The following is a 16,700-nucleotide window of genomic DNA, read 5'->3' as shown; positions in this document are numbered from 1 at the left end:
TACAGTGGCCCCCAAGTATGGTGCTAAAATGCTGTCTAATGTTCCTCAGCCAAGAAGGCTGTGATGAGCCTCATGGAGAAAATATACATGTTAGATGAGCTTCATTCAGGCTTGAGTTACGGTGCTGTTGGCCTTGAGTTCAACATTAATGAATCAACAATAGGTATTAAATAAGGTGTCTTTAAACAGAAACATACGTAAAACAAGGTTGTGTATTGATCAGTTTGCAAAAATGTGACCAGAAGCCGGAAGGAATCTCACTCTCATTTCCCCTAGGAACACTGGTTCAATATCCACTAATTCAATGTTCACAGAGATTTTACAGAACACAACTACTATGAATAACAAGAACTAGGCCGGGCCCGGTGGCTCACGCCTATAATCCCAGCACTTTGGGAGGCCGAGGCAGGCGGATCACCTGAGGTCAGGAGTTTGAGACCAGCCTGGCCAACATGGTGAAACCCCGTCTCTACTAAAAATACAAAAATTAGCTGGGTATGGTGGTGGGCACCTGTGATCCCAACTACTAGGGAGGCTGAATCAGGAGAATTGCTTGAACCCGGAAAGTGGAGGTTGCAGTGAGCTGAGATCGCACCATTGCACTCCAGCCTAGGCGACAGATCAAGGCTCCATCTCAAAAAATAAAAAAAAGAACCAATAATATTTACTGATGGTAATAACTACAGTGCTACCTAATGTTGCACTGTGTCATTAATTAGATGACTTTATGTAGGCTTTAATAGGCTGAGGGCTGAGATTTTATTTTGGAGCAATGGAGAGTTAGACCTGGGCTGTTCTGGGAAACTTGCTAACTTGGGCTGTGATGCAAATTCATCTTTTTTTTTTTTTTTTTTTTTTTTGAGACGGAGTCTCGCTCTGTGGCCCAGGCTGGAGTGCAGCGGCGCGATCTCGGCTCACTGCAAGCTCCGCCTCCCGGGTTCACGCCATTCTCCTGCCTCAGCCTCCCAAGTAGCTGGGACTACAGGCGCCCGCCACCGTGCCTGGCTAATTTTTTGTATTTTTAATAGAGACGGGGTTTCACTGTGTTAGCCAGGATGGTCTTGATCTCCTGACCTCGTGATCCGCCCGCCTCAGCCTCCCAAACTGCTGGGATTACAGGCGTGAGCCACTGCGCCCGGCCCAAATTCATCTTTTATTCTTGGGAGTAATAGGTCCCTAAGAATATGTGTCGCTTTAGCACTTGTGAATAGGAAATACTAACTATTCACATAAGTATTCAAATTTTAAGTCTTCAAATAAATGCAAGAGCAAGCATATCCAGAGTAATCTAAAAATGCCAAAGAGTTTCTGTTATTTCGTATGCCTTGCTGTATAAGGCTGCGGTCTTGAAAATGAAGAGAGAGAGATTCATAATATCCTAAAATGAGAAAGAAAAACATGGTTCATTTTTTTCTTTTTTTTTTTGTATTTTTATTTATTTTATTTTATTTTTTGTATTTTTAGTAGAAATAGGATTTCACCATGTAGGCCAGTCTGGACTCGAACCTCTGGCCTCAAGCGATCCACCTGCCTTGGCCTCCCAAAGTGCTGGGATTACAGGTGTGAGCCACCGTGCCTGGCCTCATTTTTATTTGTGCTGACAACAGTGTTGAAAAATGTTGGGAATTGGTAGTCTGCTCAGAAAGTTCAGACTTGATTTTTATTTGTCCCCCTTAGATAACAGTGGTTTCAGTGTGGGCCCACCATATAGTCACTTTCCATGGGACACTTTAGGGAGATGGGTGGACTTCAGCCAGCAGTAAGAATTCTGCACCAGCATCAGGCAGCATTGCATAGGGCCGTGAAATGTGTTGTAATGTAAGTTGGGTTTTGCAGCCCAGAGCCTGTATAGATGTACCTCACTGGGTACATGATCAACTTTCATACAGTCTGTGCATTTGTATAGTTTACACTGATACCAAACTGTATTACAATAACCGAGGATTTTTGTCACTGTGTGGTGGCACTATCTGCTAGCTCCTGTTGCCAGGGTAGTTGTGATGACTAAGTATCATACCCCTGCCCTCCTGCAGGGCTGAGAAGTCCCATAGACTCAAGCCCTGAGCCACGTTAGCGTCAGGAAACCTTGAGTGGTTGAGCAGAGCATTCATTCAGGGTTTCCATCCAGAGTGTTAGCCCTTTATTTGGTCTGAGTTAATGGGGGTCTCACTTTCTGTTGAGGTCATGGGAGGTGGAGGCACCTAAGGTTACCTGTTCCTGCTATACAGCCTCCAGCCTACATTGGAGGGTAAGAGATTGACGGCTGCCCAGCCTGTAGACCTCCCTCCTGCAGAGGTTTCACAGGAGGGGTGCTAAGCCTTATGGAAAGGGTGTGATCTGGGGCTCACACTTGAGGTTGGCAGGTACCTGAAAAAATCCTAATTAGGGATTTTATGCAGATATATATATATATATAAAATATATATACACACAGTTCTCAGGAGGTAGATATAGAACATGAAGATATATTGTTCAAATATTAGAACGTTTGGCCTTCTAATGAATTTTCAGGAGTGATCATGTGTAGAAGTAAGGAATTTGACACAAGCAGAAGCAGCCAAGTTCTTCTGGCATTGATGCTTCAAATTACGGCAGCGTGAGTCAGTTATACCTGCTTGGGACATGCCTCCGTGAGGAAAGCTGGAATAGCAAATGATCCGTCTGTTTATGCTCTTTCTTTGATAATATGACTATTGAGAGAATATTTTGAATAAGGGCTGGCTTCTATGTAGAAAGGTGACATACAATTTAAGGTTGTGAGCAGTTCGAGCACCAAGGTGAAATTTTAAAAATGTTCTCACTGAACCTTAACAGTTAGCCATTGGAGCTTGACCACAGGTCTTCCTGAGCATGGTGAAGTTGACACCATCCTTCCTACTACTGTACCTGTTCATGGATCTCAAAGTCCTCAGGGTTTTAGCTTGACTCCTCTGTAGCTGTGGCCCCAGAAACCGCTATGTCTTGGTAGTTTGTTGCCGGTGTCGTTGTTGGCGACAGTCTTAGCATCAACTGACCTGGTGTGACAGTCTTCTTTTCTTACCTGCCTTGGTTACTATTAATGTGACTCCACGCCTACCTCTGTTAGAAGAATTTCAAATATACCATGGTTTGCGTGTTCCTGAGGGGTAAGGGCTTGCTTCCCCTTGCTCGCTGTTGAAACGGTCACATTATTGCCTGATAGGTATCTCAAGGTGTAGAGGAAAGAGCACAGGGCTAGAAGTCGTGCTTGCTAATGGAAGGTTTGCTTTGACCTAGGCTAAATAATTGTGCTTGTCACTAAAACCTCTTTAGCATGATCAACTTAAGAGTAGTAAAAATAGCATTGGAGGGAGAATTGAGAGACTTGAATTCTAGTCTTAGTTGCTTCAGGAAGTCACTTCCATTCTTGATGCCTCAATTTTTCTTTTTTTTAATCTGTAGAAGAAAAATAATAATCATATTTGGCCATTTGGCCTAAGTAATAATTTGATTGTGAGAATCCAATGAGGTCATTTATGTGAATGTATTTTGAAAACCTGTATGCTCTACACCTGGAAGATGGTGGTGGTAGACTAATAAAATCTGTTTCTCTCTTTAGTTTGTAAGACATTCTCAGTTACATCGTTTAATCTATGTGATAAGCTTGTGATCATATGAAGTTAGTTAGGCAATTTTTTAACTTTTTTTTTAAGGAGTAAACTAGGGCCTGGAGAGGGTAAATGACTGGCCCATACAATTAAGTGTTAGACATCTAGGGCAAAGCCTAGAGCAAAATAGGCTTTCAGGGATTGTTGACTGAATGAGTGAAAGATTTAAAGTAGGGCTCAAACTTGGGCTTCCTGATGCTAAAGTCCTGGCTCTGTTGACTTAACAGATGGTAAAGTGCGAGAAGAAAAAGGGATTACTCAAATGAGAGATATTTTTAGCAAGAAGAGCAGAGAGGGGTGGTCTGAGAATGGGATGTTAACAGGAAGAATATGTGCTGCACGAAGTTGGTGGGGCATCACCGGACACTCTGGGGAGGAGAAAGAGCTGGAGGATTTAAAACTGTGAAACTGTGCTTGCATGTCGCCACCAGAATCTGGTGACATTTGGTCTGATTCTCATTTCAGTTTTCCTTCTCACTGAGCCTGACAGCCAGCGTTATCACCCAGTATCATCCATATTTGGTGTACGGTGCTCAAGGGCAGGGAGTTTACTTTTCCTTTTTTGTAACGTCTAAATACAGTGTTTTAATAGAGGAGATACCCAATAAATACCTCTAAATTCTTTTTTTTTTTTTTTTTTTGAGACAGGGTCTCCCTCTGTCACCCAGGCTGGAGTACAGTGGCGTGATCTCAGCTCATTGCAGCTTCAACTTCCCGGGCTCAAGCCATCCTTCTGCCTCAGCCTCCCAAGTAGCTGGGACTACAGGCATACGCCACCATACCTGGCTAATTTTTTTTTTTTTTGAGATGGAGCCCAGGCTGGAGTGCAGTGGCGCAACCTCGGCTCACTGCAAGCTCTGCCTCCTGGGTTCACGCCATTCTTCTGCCTCCTCAGCCTCCCGAGTAGCTGGGACCACAGGTGCCCGCCACCATGCCCGGCTAAGTTTTTGTACTTTTAGCCGAGATGGGGTTTCACCATGTTAGCCGGGATGGTCTCGATCTCCTTACCTCGTGATCTGCCCGCCTCAGCCTCCCAAAGTGCTGGGATTACAGGGGTGAACCACCGCGCCTGGCCAATTTTTGTATTTTTTGTTGAGATGAGGTTTTGCCACGTTGCCCAGGCTGGTCTCAAACTCCTGGGCCCAGGTAATCTGCCCACCTTGGCCTCCCAAAGTGCTGGAATTACAGGCATGAGCCATTGTGCCCAGCCACCTCTAAATTCTTTTTTTTTTTTTGAGATGGAGTCTCACTCTGTTGCTCAGGCTGAGTACTATGGTGCGATCTCAGCTTACTGCAAACTCCGCCTCCCGGGTTCAAGTGATTCTCCTGCCTCAGCCTCCTGAGTAGCTGGGATTACAGGTGCTCACCACCACGCCCAGCTAATTTTTGTATTTTTAGTAGAGACGGGGTTTCACCATGTTGGCCAGACTGGTTTCGAACTCCTGACCTCAAGTGATCTGCCTGCCTCAGCCTCTCAAAGTGCTGGAATTATATGCATGAGCCACGGTGCCCAGCCACATCTCTAAATTCTTGATGGCCAAGAAGTACCCCCCATGCCATGGTGTGATAGTTCATACTTCTGGGTTTGTCCTACCATTGTATATTATTAGCTGAAACCAAATTGGTTTTAGCTCAGGGAGTGGTCCTGGGGAGGCCAGAGTTTGGACTCATGAAGGAACAGGGCCAACAGGAATTAGGGTATTTTATTGTGTGCATCTGGAAGTTGGAGAGGCCATCAGGTGTTTAAGGATAGTGATGTCTGTCTATTTCTGACTTTTGGCCCTGTTACGGTGTGTGGCAGGAACACCTGGCAGTTTGAATGTGAGTCCTCCGATGCTCACCCCCCTGGCCTCCACATCTAGACAAGGTAGTTGCTCCATGTTCTCGTACTCTTACCTAAAGTATATCGTATCTAGCCACTGACATGGGACAGACATGGAGTGAACATGCCTGGTGCTGTAGCTTTTATTGTGCAAATCTTCTTGGAAAACTTCCATAACATATTTTGGAGTTGTGTTCCATTGCTTGAAAAACAATATAATCTAATATACCCCACAGTGCTGTTCCCAAGTGATTTGGTTTGGATGTTTGTCCCCTCCAAATGTTATGTGGAAATGTGATCCTCAGTGTTGGAGGTGGGTCCTGGTGGGAGAGGTTGGATCATGGGAGCGATCCCTCATGAATGGTTTAGTGCCATCCCCTTGGTGATGCGTGAGTTCTCTGGTAGTTCATGGGAGATCTGGTTGTTGAAAAGAATGTGGCACCTTCTTGCCTCTTTTGTTCCTGCCCTTGCCATGTGATGTGCTGGCTTCTGCTTTGCCTTCCATTATGATTGGAAGCTTCCTGAGGTCTCACCAGAAGCTGAGCACATGCTGGCACCATGCTTATACAGTCTACTGTGAGCCAGTTAAACCTCTTTTCTTATAAATTACGCAGCCTCAGGTATTACTTTATAGTGACACAAAATGGACTAACACACCAAGATAGGTACTCGTGTCCCCTTGTTGACTAAAAAGGGACAGTTCTTTGTGGAAGGCCAAAAAATGGCTGTCAGATTTATAGCTGAGCTTGCCGTTAGCACTGAGTGCCCCTAAGTTTTTGTAGCTTTAAAATCGATACCTCTTGTTCCCTAATTCTCAACCTTTAGTGATTTGGAAGAACATATGAATTGAGGCTAAGGGAGTGTGAGGAAAGGCATGTGGACTGGCAGAGAAAATATATGACCATTACCTGAAAAAAAAAAAAAAATCCACAACAACAAAATATATGTCTATTCATGATGAATTAACTTCACATTTGACAACCACGAAAAAGGTGAATAGACAGACCAGAAACTGGTTTGCAGTGCAGTGGAGCACATAATGTACTTTGTATCTGTTTTTTTTTTTTTTTTTTTTTAGACAGAGTCTTGCACTGTTCCCTGGGCTGGAGTGCAATGGTGCAATCTCGGCTCACTGCAACCTCCGCCTCTCAAGTTCAAGCTATTCTCCTGCCTCAGCCTCCCGAGTAGCTGGGATTACAGGTGCCTGCTACCATGCCTGGCTAATTTCTTATATTTTTAGAAGAGACGGGGTTTCTCTATGTTGGCCAGGCTCGTCTTGAACTCCTGACCTTGTGATCCGCCCACCTTGGCCTCCCAAAGTACTGGGATTACAGGCATGAGCCACTGCACCTGGCCCTCTGTATCTTTTTCTAGAGCCACACTCCACTCACTTAAATGTTGTTATGTTCCAGGTGTCAGCATTTCAATGGATTATTATTATTATTATTTTTGAGATGGAATCTTACTCTGTTGCCCAGGCTGGAGTGCACTTTCCCAATCTCGGCTCACCGCAACCTCCGTCTCCCGGGTTCAAGCAGTTCTCCTGCCTCAGCCTCCTGAGTAGCTGGGATTACCGGCGCCATCACCACCATGCCTGGCTAATTTTTGTATTTTTAGTAGAGACTGAGTTTCACCATGTTGTCCAGGCTAGTCTTGAACCCCCACCCTCAAGTGATCCGCCCACCTCAGCCTCCCAAAGTGCTGGGATTACAGGTGTGAGCCACCATGCCTGGTCCTCAATGGATTATTTTTGGTTATCACTATATCCTAATGCAAAACTACCACAGAAATAAGACATAATTGGGATAGACCTAGATTTGTTTTTCAGATGCAGCATAATTTTTTGTGTAAGGTAGAGGATAATTTGTGGCTCATAAAGGAAATAAAATAAACTTGTCACCTCCTTGCTTGAAGCTTTTCGGGCCATTCCAGGACTTTTAATAAAATATCGGTGTTGCAGGCCCTCCAGGCACACGTGACCTGGCCCTGTGCTGCCCACCTCAGGCCTCCCTTTTGCTGACTTCAGGGCAGCCACCCTGGCCGCCCCCCACATCACCTGCCCAGCTTTTTTGTGTGTTGGTCTCAGCATGTGCTGCTGTCTCCCACCTTCCCCCTCCCTCCCTGCTCTTTCTGGGTCTAATTCTTCTCATTCTTTAGGTCTCAACTTCCGTTCATCTCTTCAGCGAAATCTTCCCAGACCACGCTAGCTAAAGTAGTGGACAGTGCCCTGTCATTTTCAGTACATCTACTGTCATTTGTGATTTATTCAATATATTTGCATAAGTTTTGGCAAATAATTATTTCAATACCTATAAGGCCCATTCACTTCTCAGAAAACCATATGAGGGAGGTAATATTAATACCTCCATTTTCCAGATGTGGAAATAGACACACAGAGGTTGTCATTTCCCAGGGTTACATAGATTGGAAGTGGTTTACCTGGATTCATATTAATCCTGATGCTAATTTGATGCTGAAATAATCATGATGCTGATTTGCCTGTCACTGTGGTGTGATCCTCCATCTAATACTGTAGCCATGGTTTTTCCTCCCACATTATCAATATGTTTTATTGGGTTTATTTAGTGCTGTGGATAGGATGTATATAAGACATAAAATGCAGAAGACTTTTTGTTTGTTTTTTAGAGATGGGGTCTCACCCTGTCACTCAGGCTGGAGTGCAGTGGTGTGATCATAGCTCACTGCAGCATCGACCTCCTGGCTTCAACGGAGCCTCCCACCTCAGCCTCCCGAGTAGCTGGGACTATAGGTATACGTCCCTATGCCCGGCTAATTGTTTAATCTTTTGTAGAAACGAGTAAATTTCTAAATTTCTGTGTTGCTCAGGATGGTCTGGAACTCCTGGGCTCAAGCGATCCTCCTGCCTTGGCCTCTCAAAGCACTGGGATTACATGACTGAGCCACCACACCCGCCTGGAAGACCTTTTTTTTTTTTTTTTAATAACTGTTATCTTCCACCTTTGCTTTGTTCTTCCGTGGCTAGATAATGCTTGGTCCCCGTCCCTCATTTCCCAGCTGTATTGTCCTTATCTTGCACCTGCTTCCTACAGAAGCCTCTTAACTCATCCACCTCCAGTAACTTCTGGAGTCACCCTCTCCAGTCAAACCATCCTACACAGAACTTCTTCGTCTTTTTTTTTTTTTTTTGAGGCAGGGTCTGGCTCTGTTGCCCAGGCTGGAGTGCAGTGGTGCAATTACGGCTTACTGCAGCCTCAACCCTTCGTGGTCAAGTGATCCTCCCACCTCAGCTCCCTGAGTAGCTGGGACCATAGGCCCATGCCACCACTTCCAGCTGATTTTTTATTTAAAAATTTTTTTTTTTAGAAATGGGGTCTCACTATGTTGCCCAGGCTGTTCTGCAACTGCTGAGCTCAAGCAATTATTCTGCTTCAGCCTCCTAAAGTGCTGGGACTATAGGCGTGAGCCACATGCCTAGACGCATGGAACTTCTAAACTAAAATAGTGTGAACATCATGTCACAGGCCAGCTCAGGGACAGATGATGACAACTGCCTGTTGCCTGTGACATTAAGTATAAACCTGAAGGCCAGCTGTCAGCTCTTTCCTAAGGCCACCCGCATCAGGCTCACCTGAATTTAGCTTCTGCTGCTTCCTAACATGGATTTTCAGTTCTAGCTAGGCAGGTCTGGCCACCTGTCCCAGGTGCTCATTCCTGCCCTTGTGCCTTTTCTCAGACTGTTGACTCAGGATGACTGCACTGGGGATAAGACAGGGTCCTTGCACCTAGGAAGTATACAGAAACACAGTGCGATCCAGGAAGGTGAGGGAGGCCAGAGAGGAGAGTGACTGCCTGGAGCAGGGCAACCAGGGAAGGAAATTTTCGAAGTGGCTTTTTGAAACACACACGCATCCACAAACCACCCCCAAACAAAAAATAGATGTGCACAAGGCAAACACATTAGCTGACATTGATCTCTTTTATCACACAGTACCCATTTTAGTTTTAAATAATATTTAGTCTTTGATTATCCTCTTTTTAATTTTGCCTGTCATTATCCTATCTTATAAAATTTAGTTTCCGAACAAGAGCGTGACTCCTTGAAAGCAGAGATCTATCTTCTGTTTTTCCTTAACCTTTCCTGGGCACTTTGCTGAGCTTAGAATAATTGTGTAATAAACATTGGTTGATTTCATTAATAAGGTTGCAGCAGATGGCAGGTGCCTTGTGGATGAACCTTTAATACCCATTATCTTATCTACCTACTTTGAATGTAAGTTGCTTGGGGGTTTAGGATTTCATAGCATCTGTATAAACTTAAATGTCTAATCTTCCACTATGCTAGAATTCTGGGTCTACCTTATGTCATTTGATACTTTTATGCTTTGATATTTTGTTTCTGTGCATACTTTATATAACCTAAGGTATGTATTAATCTATTTAGGTCTAGAATTTTGAAAGCATTGTCCTTCAACTTAATGGGGTAAAATTAATTTAGAGAATTATGAGTCTAAATGCTGTATTATTGCAGAGTAGGATGCTTATCAGCAGTTACTACCCCAAATCACAAGATCTTTTTTTTTTTTTTTTTTTTTTTTTTTTTTTTTTTGAGACGGAGTCTCGCTCTGTCGCCCAGGCTGGAGTGCAGTGGCGCGATCTCAGCTCACTGCAAGCTCCGCCTCGCGGGTTCATGCCATTCTCCTGCCTCAGCCTCCCCAGTAGCTGGGACTACGGTGCCCACCACCGCGCCTGGCTAATTTTTTGTGTTTTTAGTAGAGACGGGGTTTCACTGTGTTAGCCAGGATGGTCTCGACCAAATCACAAGACTTTAAAACCCAGATCTTTCCTGAATAGGAAACTGGCTTGGGTGAAGAGAATATTACCTAGTTCTTGGTAGTTCAGCAGACTTTTTTCTGTTAGTCCAAGTTCTTGTTGGTTTTCTCCATTGTTGAACAAGTTCACAAATCCTTCCTCTCAGGAGATGGTCTTTTCTGTTTTTATAAAGAAGATCAGGAATGTGAGCACTGTTAGGTTTTCCCTCTTAGACCGCTGCTTTTACCCATCCTCTCTGAAAAAGAAGACATGTGCGTGTGTTAGGAGGTCGTGGCCTCCCTGCCACTCTTAGTCTTCCGTGGCCCTCCCCTCCCCTCTCTGCCTGCCAAGCTCAGTGAGCTCCGCCTCTGCGTTTTCCTGCATCCCCGCGGCTCCGGTGCCAGTGCCCCTCGCTGCCCTCCGCGTGCCTGCCCACGGCTCTGGCCTTCCCGTTGTCCGCCTTGCGCTCAGCTTCCCGAGCTCTACTCCGTTCCACGTGGTGCGGCCAGGATAACTTGCCCAGAACACATGGACGACTAAGCCGCTTTTCTGCTCAGATGGAGTTTTCAGTGGCTCCTTAATGCGTGTCAAGCCGCGGTCCCATCGAAGCCCTCAGTCCTTTCACGATGTGGTCCCCATCTAAATTTCCAACCTTGTCGCTTACTTTCTGTCCCCATTTTACTCTTGTAGGCGATTTGGGCAGCGTGTTGTTAAACCGATTCTGCTTCCGTTCTTCCCTTCTGGGGGAGGAACTTTTATATTCGTTCTTCAAAGCCTCCGCTCAAGTTCTGTTTTCTTCACAAAGCCTTTCAGAATTCATCTGTATTTCTGTAGGACTTTGTTTCTAGCACTGTTTTGACGCTTTGCACATTTTGCCCTAACCCAGTATTTTCCCCAGATGTTCCCTGAGATGCGTTTTGGGTTAAAAATGGCTCATGACGTCTACGAGGTTTCGCGTGTACAGGGCTTTCTGTCCCCACAACGGGAGATTAAAGGCACGGGGAGGAAAATACGCTGCTTAGCTTGGTTTACTCCAGGCTTCCTCAAACTTATTTACCATAGAAAAACGTTTTTTTCTTACAAAATATGAACACCCAGTGCAGAATGCTTTGGAAGAATGCTGCCTTAAACTAGATGTCTCGGTGGCCTGCCTCCCGTGCGGATTGAAAGCTCCTCGAAGGCAGCTACTGGGCTTTGTTTATGTTTCCCGCCTGGAGCTCCTTGTAGATATTTAACGTTTACTGAATGAAGTCATATTGCATGATCAGGGATCTATGTTTCTTTTCTTTTCTTTTTTCCTTTTTTTTTTTTTTTTTTTTGAGACGGAGTTTCCCTTTTGTTGCCCAGGCTGGAGTGCAATGGCTCGATCTCGGCTCACCGCAACCTCTGCCTCCCGGGTACAAGCCATCTTCCTGCCTGAGCCTCTTGAGTAGCTGGGATTACAAGCATGGGCCACCAGGCCCGGCTAATTTTTTTGTATTTTTAGTAGAGATGGGGTTTCTCCATGTTGTTCAGGCTGGTCTCAAACTCCCGACCTCAGGTTACCTGCCCGCCTCGGCCTCCCAAAGTGCTGGGATTACAGGCGTGAGCCACCACGCCCGACCTAATTTTTTGTAATTTTAATAGAGGTGGGGTTTCACCATGTTCGCCAGGCTAGTCTTGAACTCCTGACCTCAAGTGATCTGCCCACCTTGGCCTCCCAAAGTGCTGGGATTACAGGCGTGAGCTACCGTGCCTGGTGGATCAGTGTTTCTTTGGAGGCCTGAGGTATGAATATTACAAAGAAAAGCTGGTCTGCCACATGTTGTGACTGGTGCATACGTAGTAGGTACTCCATAAGTGTTCAAGAATGCTGAATACATTCCAAGTGTCTGTAAAGTGGTACAGTTAAGGAGTTGTTTTTCTCAGCTGGTGAGCTAGTAGGGTGTGTGTGCCAGTAACTGTGTGTGTGTTTAAATAACCCAGAAAAGGGAAACTGGGTAAAAAGCATTCTGGTTTTCCAGGGCTTTCCTCGAGCTTTAAATCTTTTGCTGTTTTAGCTTTTATAGTATGCTGTAATTTAAGGAAACAACAATAAAAATCCAGTCTTATTAAAAAACATGATGCTAGATAAATTGATGATAGGTGGTGATTATATAATATACCATTATACAAAACATGACGTTTTAACATAAAGATTCTTATTGGACTTAAAATATCAATTAACCTACCAGTGGGTTTCTCACACAGCTTTCCATGAGTATGTGGCGTGTGTTAAGCTGCACCTCTGTTAAGCTGCATCACCACCTCACTGGTAGTGATGCTGTCTGTGTTCATAGAGCAGCCGTTGTTCTGAAAACCTTTCTTTTATTGGGCGTGTTTATACAGGCATGTTATGCATGCACATAAACATAAGCACCAAATAACATGGGCATGAATATTCACAATATCCCTTCTTTTAGTTCCTACATCAGCTGCTTCCTGTAGTTGGCAAAGTTTAGCTTAGTAGACTAAATGGAGTTTAACCCTTTTCTCTCTCCCTGAACCAAGCCCATTCTGTTTCCTCATGTGGGAAGAATTTCATCCTTAGAAGAATGATTTGCATTTGGTTGAGGACTCATTCTGTTAATGACTAGGATTCTAAGAGTCTTTTGAATTCTGTTTAAATTATTTTTTTCCCCTTTTATTTTTTCCTCTTAGGCTCCAACCAGGAATGGAGACGCCATTGGATGTTTTGTCCAGGGCAGCATCTCTGGTGCATGCTGATGACGAAAAACGTAAGTGAGGAGTCTATTATAAAATAGCTTAAGTGCTTTAATGATCCCTTGTCTTCTGCTCCATAACAAAATTACATGCTTCTCTACATGGTTTTCTGGCTATTTGCTGTTAATTTTGGTGGTTTTCCTTAGAGATAACAGCTTCACATCCTCATTTGTATTTTCAAGAACATGTAAGTCTTTTAACTGGCATTTAACTATGGATACTGGTTTTTTGTTTTTTTTTGTTTTTTGAGATGGGATCATGCTGTGTTGCCCAGGCTGGTGTCAAACTCCTGGACTCAAGCGTGGGTACTGGTATTTAACTGGTATTTTATTTTATTTATTTATTTATTTGAGATGGAGTCTCACTCTGTCACCCAGACTGGATTGCAGTGGTGCAATCTCGGCTCACTGCAACCTCCACCTCCCAGGTTCAAGTGATTCTCCTGCCTCAGCCTCCCAAGTAGCTGGGATTACAGGTGCCTGCCACAATGCCCAGCTAATTTCTTTTTTTGTATTTTTAGTAGAGGCGGGGTTTTACCATGTTGGCCAGGCTGGTCTCAAACTCCTGACCTCAAATGATCCGTCTACCTCGGCCTCCCAAAATTCTGGGATTACACACGGGAGCTGCCACGTCTGGCCTTAATCAGTATTTTAACTTTGTATGCTAGAGTTTGAACCGTTCATTGTAGGTCGTTCTTTCCTTCTCAGGTTACTATCAGTGATCTGGAATGAAGATACTCCTTATGTGTCTCAGATGTTGAGATAAATATGTGTTAGCTGATAGACTAATTGACCAGTAGAGAGCTAGAGATGGGAAAAAAAATCACCGAACGTCATTTATGTCGTTGGAAATGTACAGTATGTGTCATAATGGAAAACAGTCATGAAAATTATGTTTGCATTGCTGAGAAAGAGCAAATACTGGGAGAAAAAAATGTTCATTAGTGTAGTTTGAGGGATGGGTGAAAGGAACAATGTTGGAAGATTATTCTACAACATTTTAAAGTGATTTTCCTGCTCACCCAACAATATATTTATTTTTAAACGTTCTCGTTCAAAGTTAAGGTTACTTGCTAAACAATATTGTAAGAATTACTGTTTCATGTAGGAACGGTTCTTTTTCTAAGCACTAAAATATTAATAACAACAAAAAAATTTAGGTTGACGTTTTATACATTGTACGCTCTCAAAGTTGAGCTCTTTCCAGTTTAGTCCTTCCTGGATTGGCAGACAGCAAGTGTATGTTCTTAAAATCCAAGGTCTGCCTCTCTACTGGCTGTTAGACTTATTTTTCTAAGCCTCAGTTTTCTCATTAGTAACATGGAGCAACAATACCTACCTACAAAGTGTTCGTGAGGATTAACGGGCGGTCGTGTGTACTGAGCTTACTGATTAGCTTTTGACTCCTGGTTGGGACTGCCTTGCCCTCTCTCCTGGCACACTGTTGGCTTCTGATAGGGCTTCTCCCAGTCTTCTGTATTAACATGTGTCTTAGTCCATTTACATTGCTGTAAAGGAATACCTGAGACTGGGTGATTTATTAAGAAAAGAAGTTTAATTGGCTGACGGTGCTGTAGGCTGTACAAGCATGGCACGAGTGTCTGCTTGGCTTCTGGAGAGGCCTCAGAGAGCTTTTACTCCTGGCAGAAGGTGACGGAGAGCAGGCATGTCACATGTGAGAGGAAGGGCAAGAAAGAGGAAGAGGTGCCAGGCTCTGTTAAACAACCAGCTCTTGAGTGAACTAGTAGAGTGAGAACTCACTCATCACCGTGCCATTCATGAGGGATCCACCCCCATGACCCAAACACCTCACACTAGGCCTTGCTTCCAACGTTGGGGATCACATTCTTACATGAGATCTGGAGGAGACAAATATCCAAACCTTATCATCATGCGTCTGTGTCTTCCCACCCTCCTGCCACCACCCCTACAAGATCATCATTCTACCAGTGATTGCGTGAGGTATCTAGTAAGGTTTTTTCAACCTCTTGTATAATTCACACTTACTTAGCTTTTGATTGTTGTGAGGATATAACCACCTGATGGTGAGGTATAATTATTCCTTACTAAAGAAATTGAAGTTCAAGGATGTTAAATGGGAATCTGAGGAATTGGAGCTCGGGAGAGGCAGCTCAGGCCGAAGGCTTTTTACCTAAACAACAACAAAACTCCTTTATTCCTCTAAGATTGCAAGAAATATGACTTTCTACAATTGCATATCACCTCTCTCCAGAGCTGTCAGCCATCCTGTGTTGGGGATGTCTTCTGAGCTTGTTGCTGTGTCTTCACCTACCCAGGCTTGGCAGTGCCCCTCCTAAAATGTGGTACCTAAGCAATGATTTTTCTATGTGATCTGATGAGGATTAGGAGGACATTGTGTCCAGGCCTACCACCAGCTTGGATCTAGCTCAGGAGTTTTTGGGGGTGAAGGGAGAAAAAGGGGTAGGGCGGGCTGGTGCCAGGGCAGGGAGCAGCCACTGTAAGACTGCAGGGAGCAGTGACGACCCTGGAGAAGTGGCTGATTTGAATAGCTATCTGCAGACTTTGTTGAGCGCCAATATAGTTAGTTTAGAAGTTTTTATATAAGGTAGTAGTTTGAATTTCTCTCTTTTACAATGCCCAACTTTAGTTAGGAATAATAAAACAAAATACTGTTTATACAATGAAAAATAGAAATAATTACCTCAGGGTAACCTTTTGTGTCTTTAAGTGGGGAGAGTAAAGACTTTCTTCTCTCCTCTTTTGATCATTCTGTTCCAGTTGGAGGCCTACCTAGTTTCCAATTTAGTGAGTGATGATTGAACCCTTATTATAAGGGGCATATAAAGATAAAGAAGGGACAGTCCCTGCCTTCATGAGACTCATGAATATGTTTGTGTGCAGACGCTTGTGGCTGTAAAATGTATAGAAGTGGGGACAAGCACAGCTGGTAATGTAGATGCAAGACTCCCTTTGGAACCTATGGTTTGGGAGAGCTGTTTTCGGAGAAACAAAACGATACTGCTAAGGGAAAGAGGAACTCTTACTTTCCTTCTGTGTTGAACACAGCCCATTGGTGTTTTTGAAGAATGAGGATAAATTCACTTATAAGGCTCTAACAATCAGAAAATAGACTGTAGACTTTATCCTAGATCATTCTCCTTTTTTTTTTGAGACAGAACTTGCTCTGTCACCTAGGCTGGAGTGCAATAGCATGATCTCAGCTCATTGCAACCTCTGCCTCCCAGGCTCAAGTAATCCTCCTGCTTCAGCCTCCTGAGTAGCTGAGATTACAGGCGTGTGCCACCACACCTAGCTAATTTTTCTATTTCTTTTTTTTTGTAGAGATGGGGTTTCATCATGTTGCCCAGGCTGGTCTCAAACTCCTGGCCTCCAGCAGTCCATCCGCCTTGGCCTCCCAAACTGCTGTGATTACAGGTGTGAGCTACCATGCCTAGCCGAACATTCTTTTGACTCAAATGACTCCAGTTGCTTTAGAGATGGGCTGGCATAATTCTAGAATCCCTGTATCATGGTTTCAGCTTCTTAGGATCATTTTTTACATTTGAATAAGAGGAAAAAAGTCCAAAGATGTCTTCAATTATTATTAACATTTTTGGGAAACCTTTCTTACTCTTGTGTTATGTGTACCACTCTCAAGTATGCCGAGCTCGAAAACCAGGCATTGTATTTTCTGTTACCTAATTCATTAGTTATGTATTATTATGTAAGTGTGTGAAA

At 44.0% G+C, this 16,700-nt stretch overlaps 1 protein-coding gene across 2 annotated transcripts in view; it reads left to right on the top strand.

Moving 5' to 3' along the window:
• The window catches only part of VGLL4 (vestigial like family member 4), a 165,983-nt gene that overhangs the window by 5,687 nt on the left and 143,596 nt on the right, over window positions 1–16,700 (top strand). For both annotated transcript variants that reach the window (XM_003826267.5, XM_055109498.1), the window contains exon 2: window positions 12,919–12,995. In XM_003826267.5, the coding sequence (XP_003826315.1) occupies window positions 12,932–12,995 (64 nt within the window). In that variant the 5' untranslated portion in view covers window positions 12,919–12,931. The remainder of the gene's footprint in view (window positions 1–12,918; window positions 12,996–16,700) is intronic.

The sequence above is a fragment of the Pan paniscus genome, chromosome 2, assembly GCF_029289425.2.
Source record: "Pan paniscus chromosome 2, NHGRI_mPanPan1-v2.0_pri, whole genome shotgun sequence".
Lineage (NCBI taxonomy): Eukaryota > Metazoa > Chordata > Mammalia > Primates > Hominidae > Pan > Pan paniscus.
Note: the sequence above shows the minus strand (reverse complement) of the source record. Positions and strands in the feature narration are given on the sequence as shown.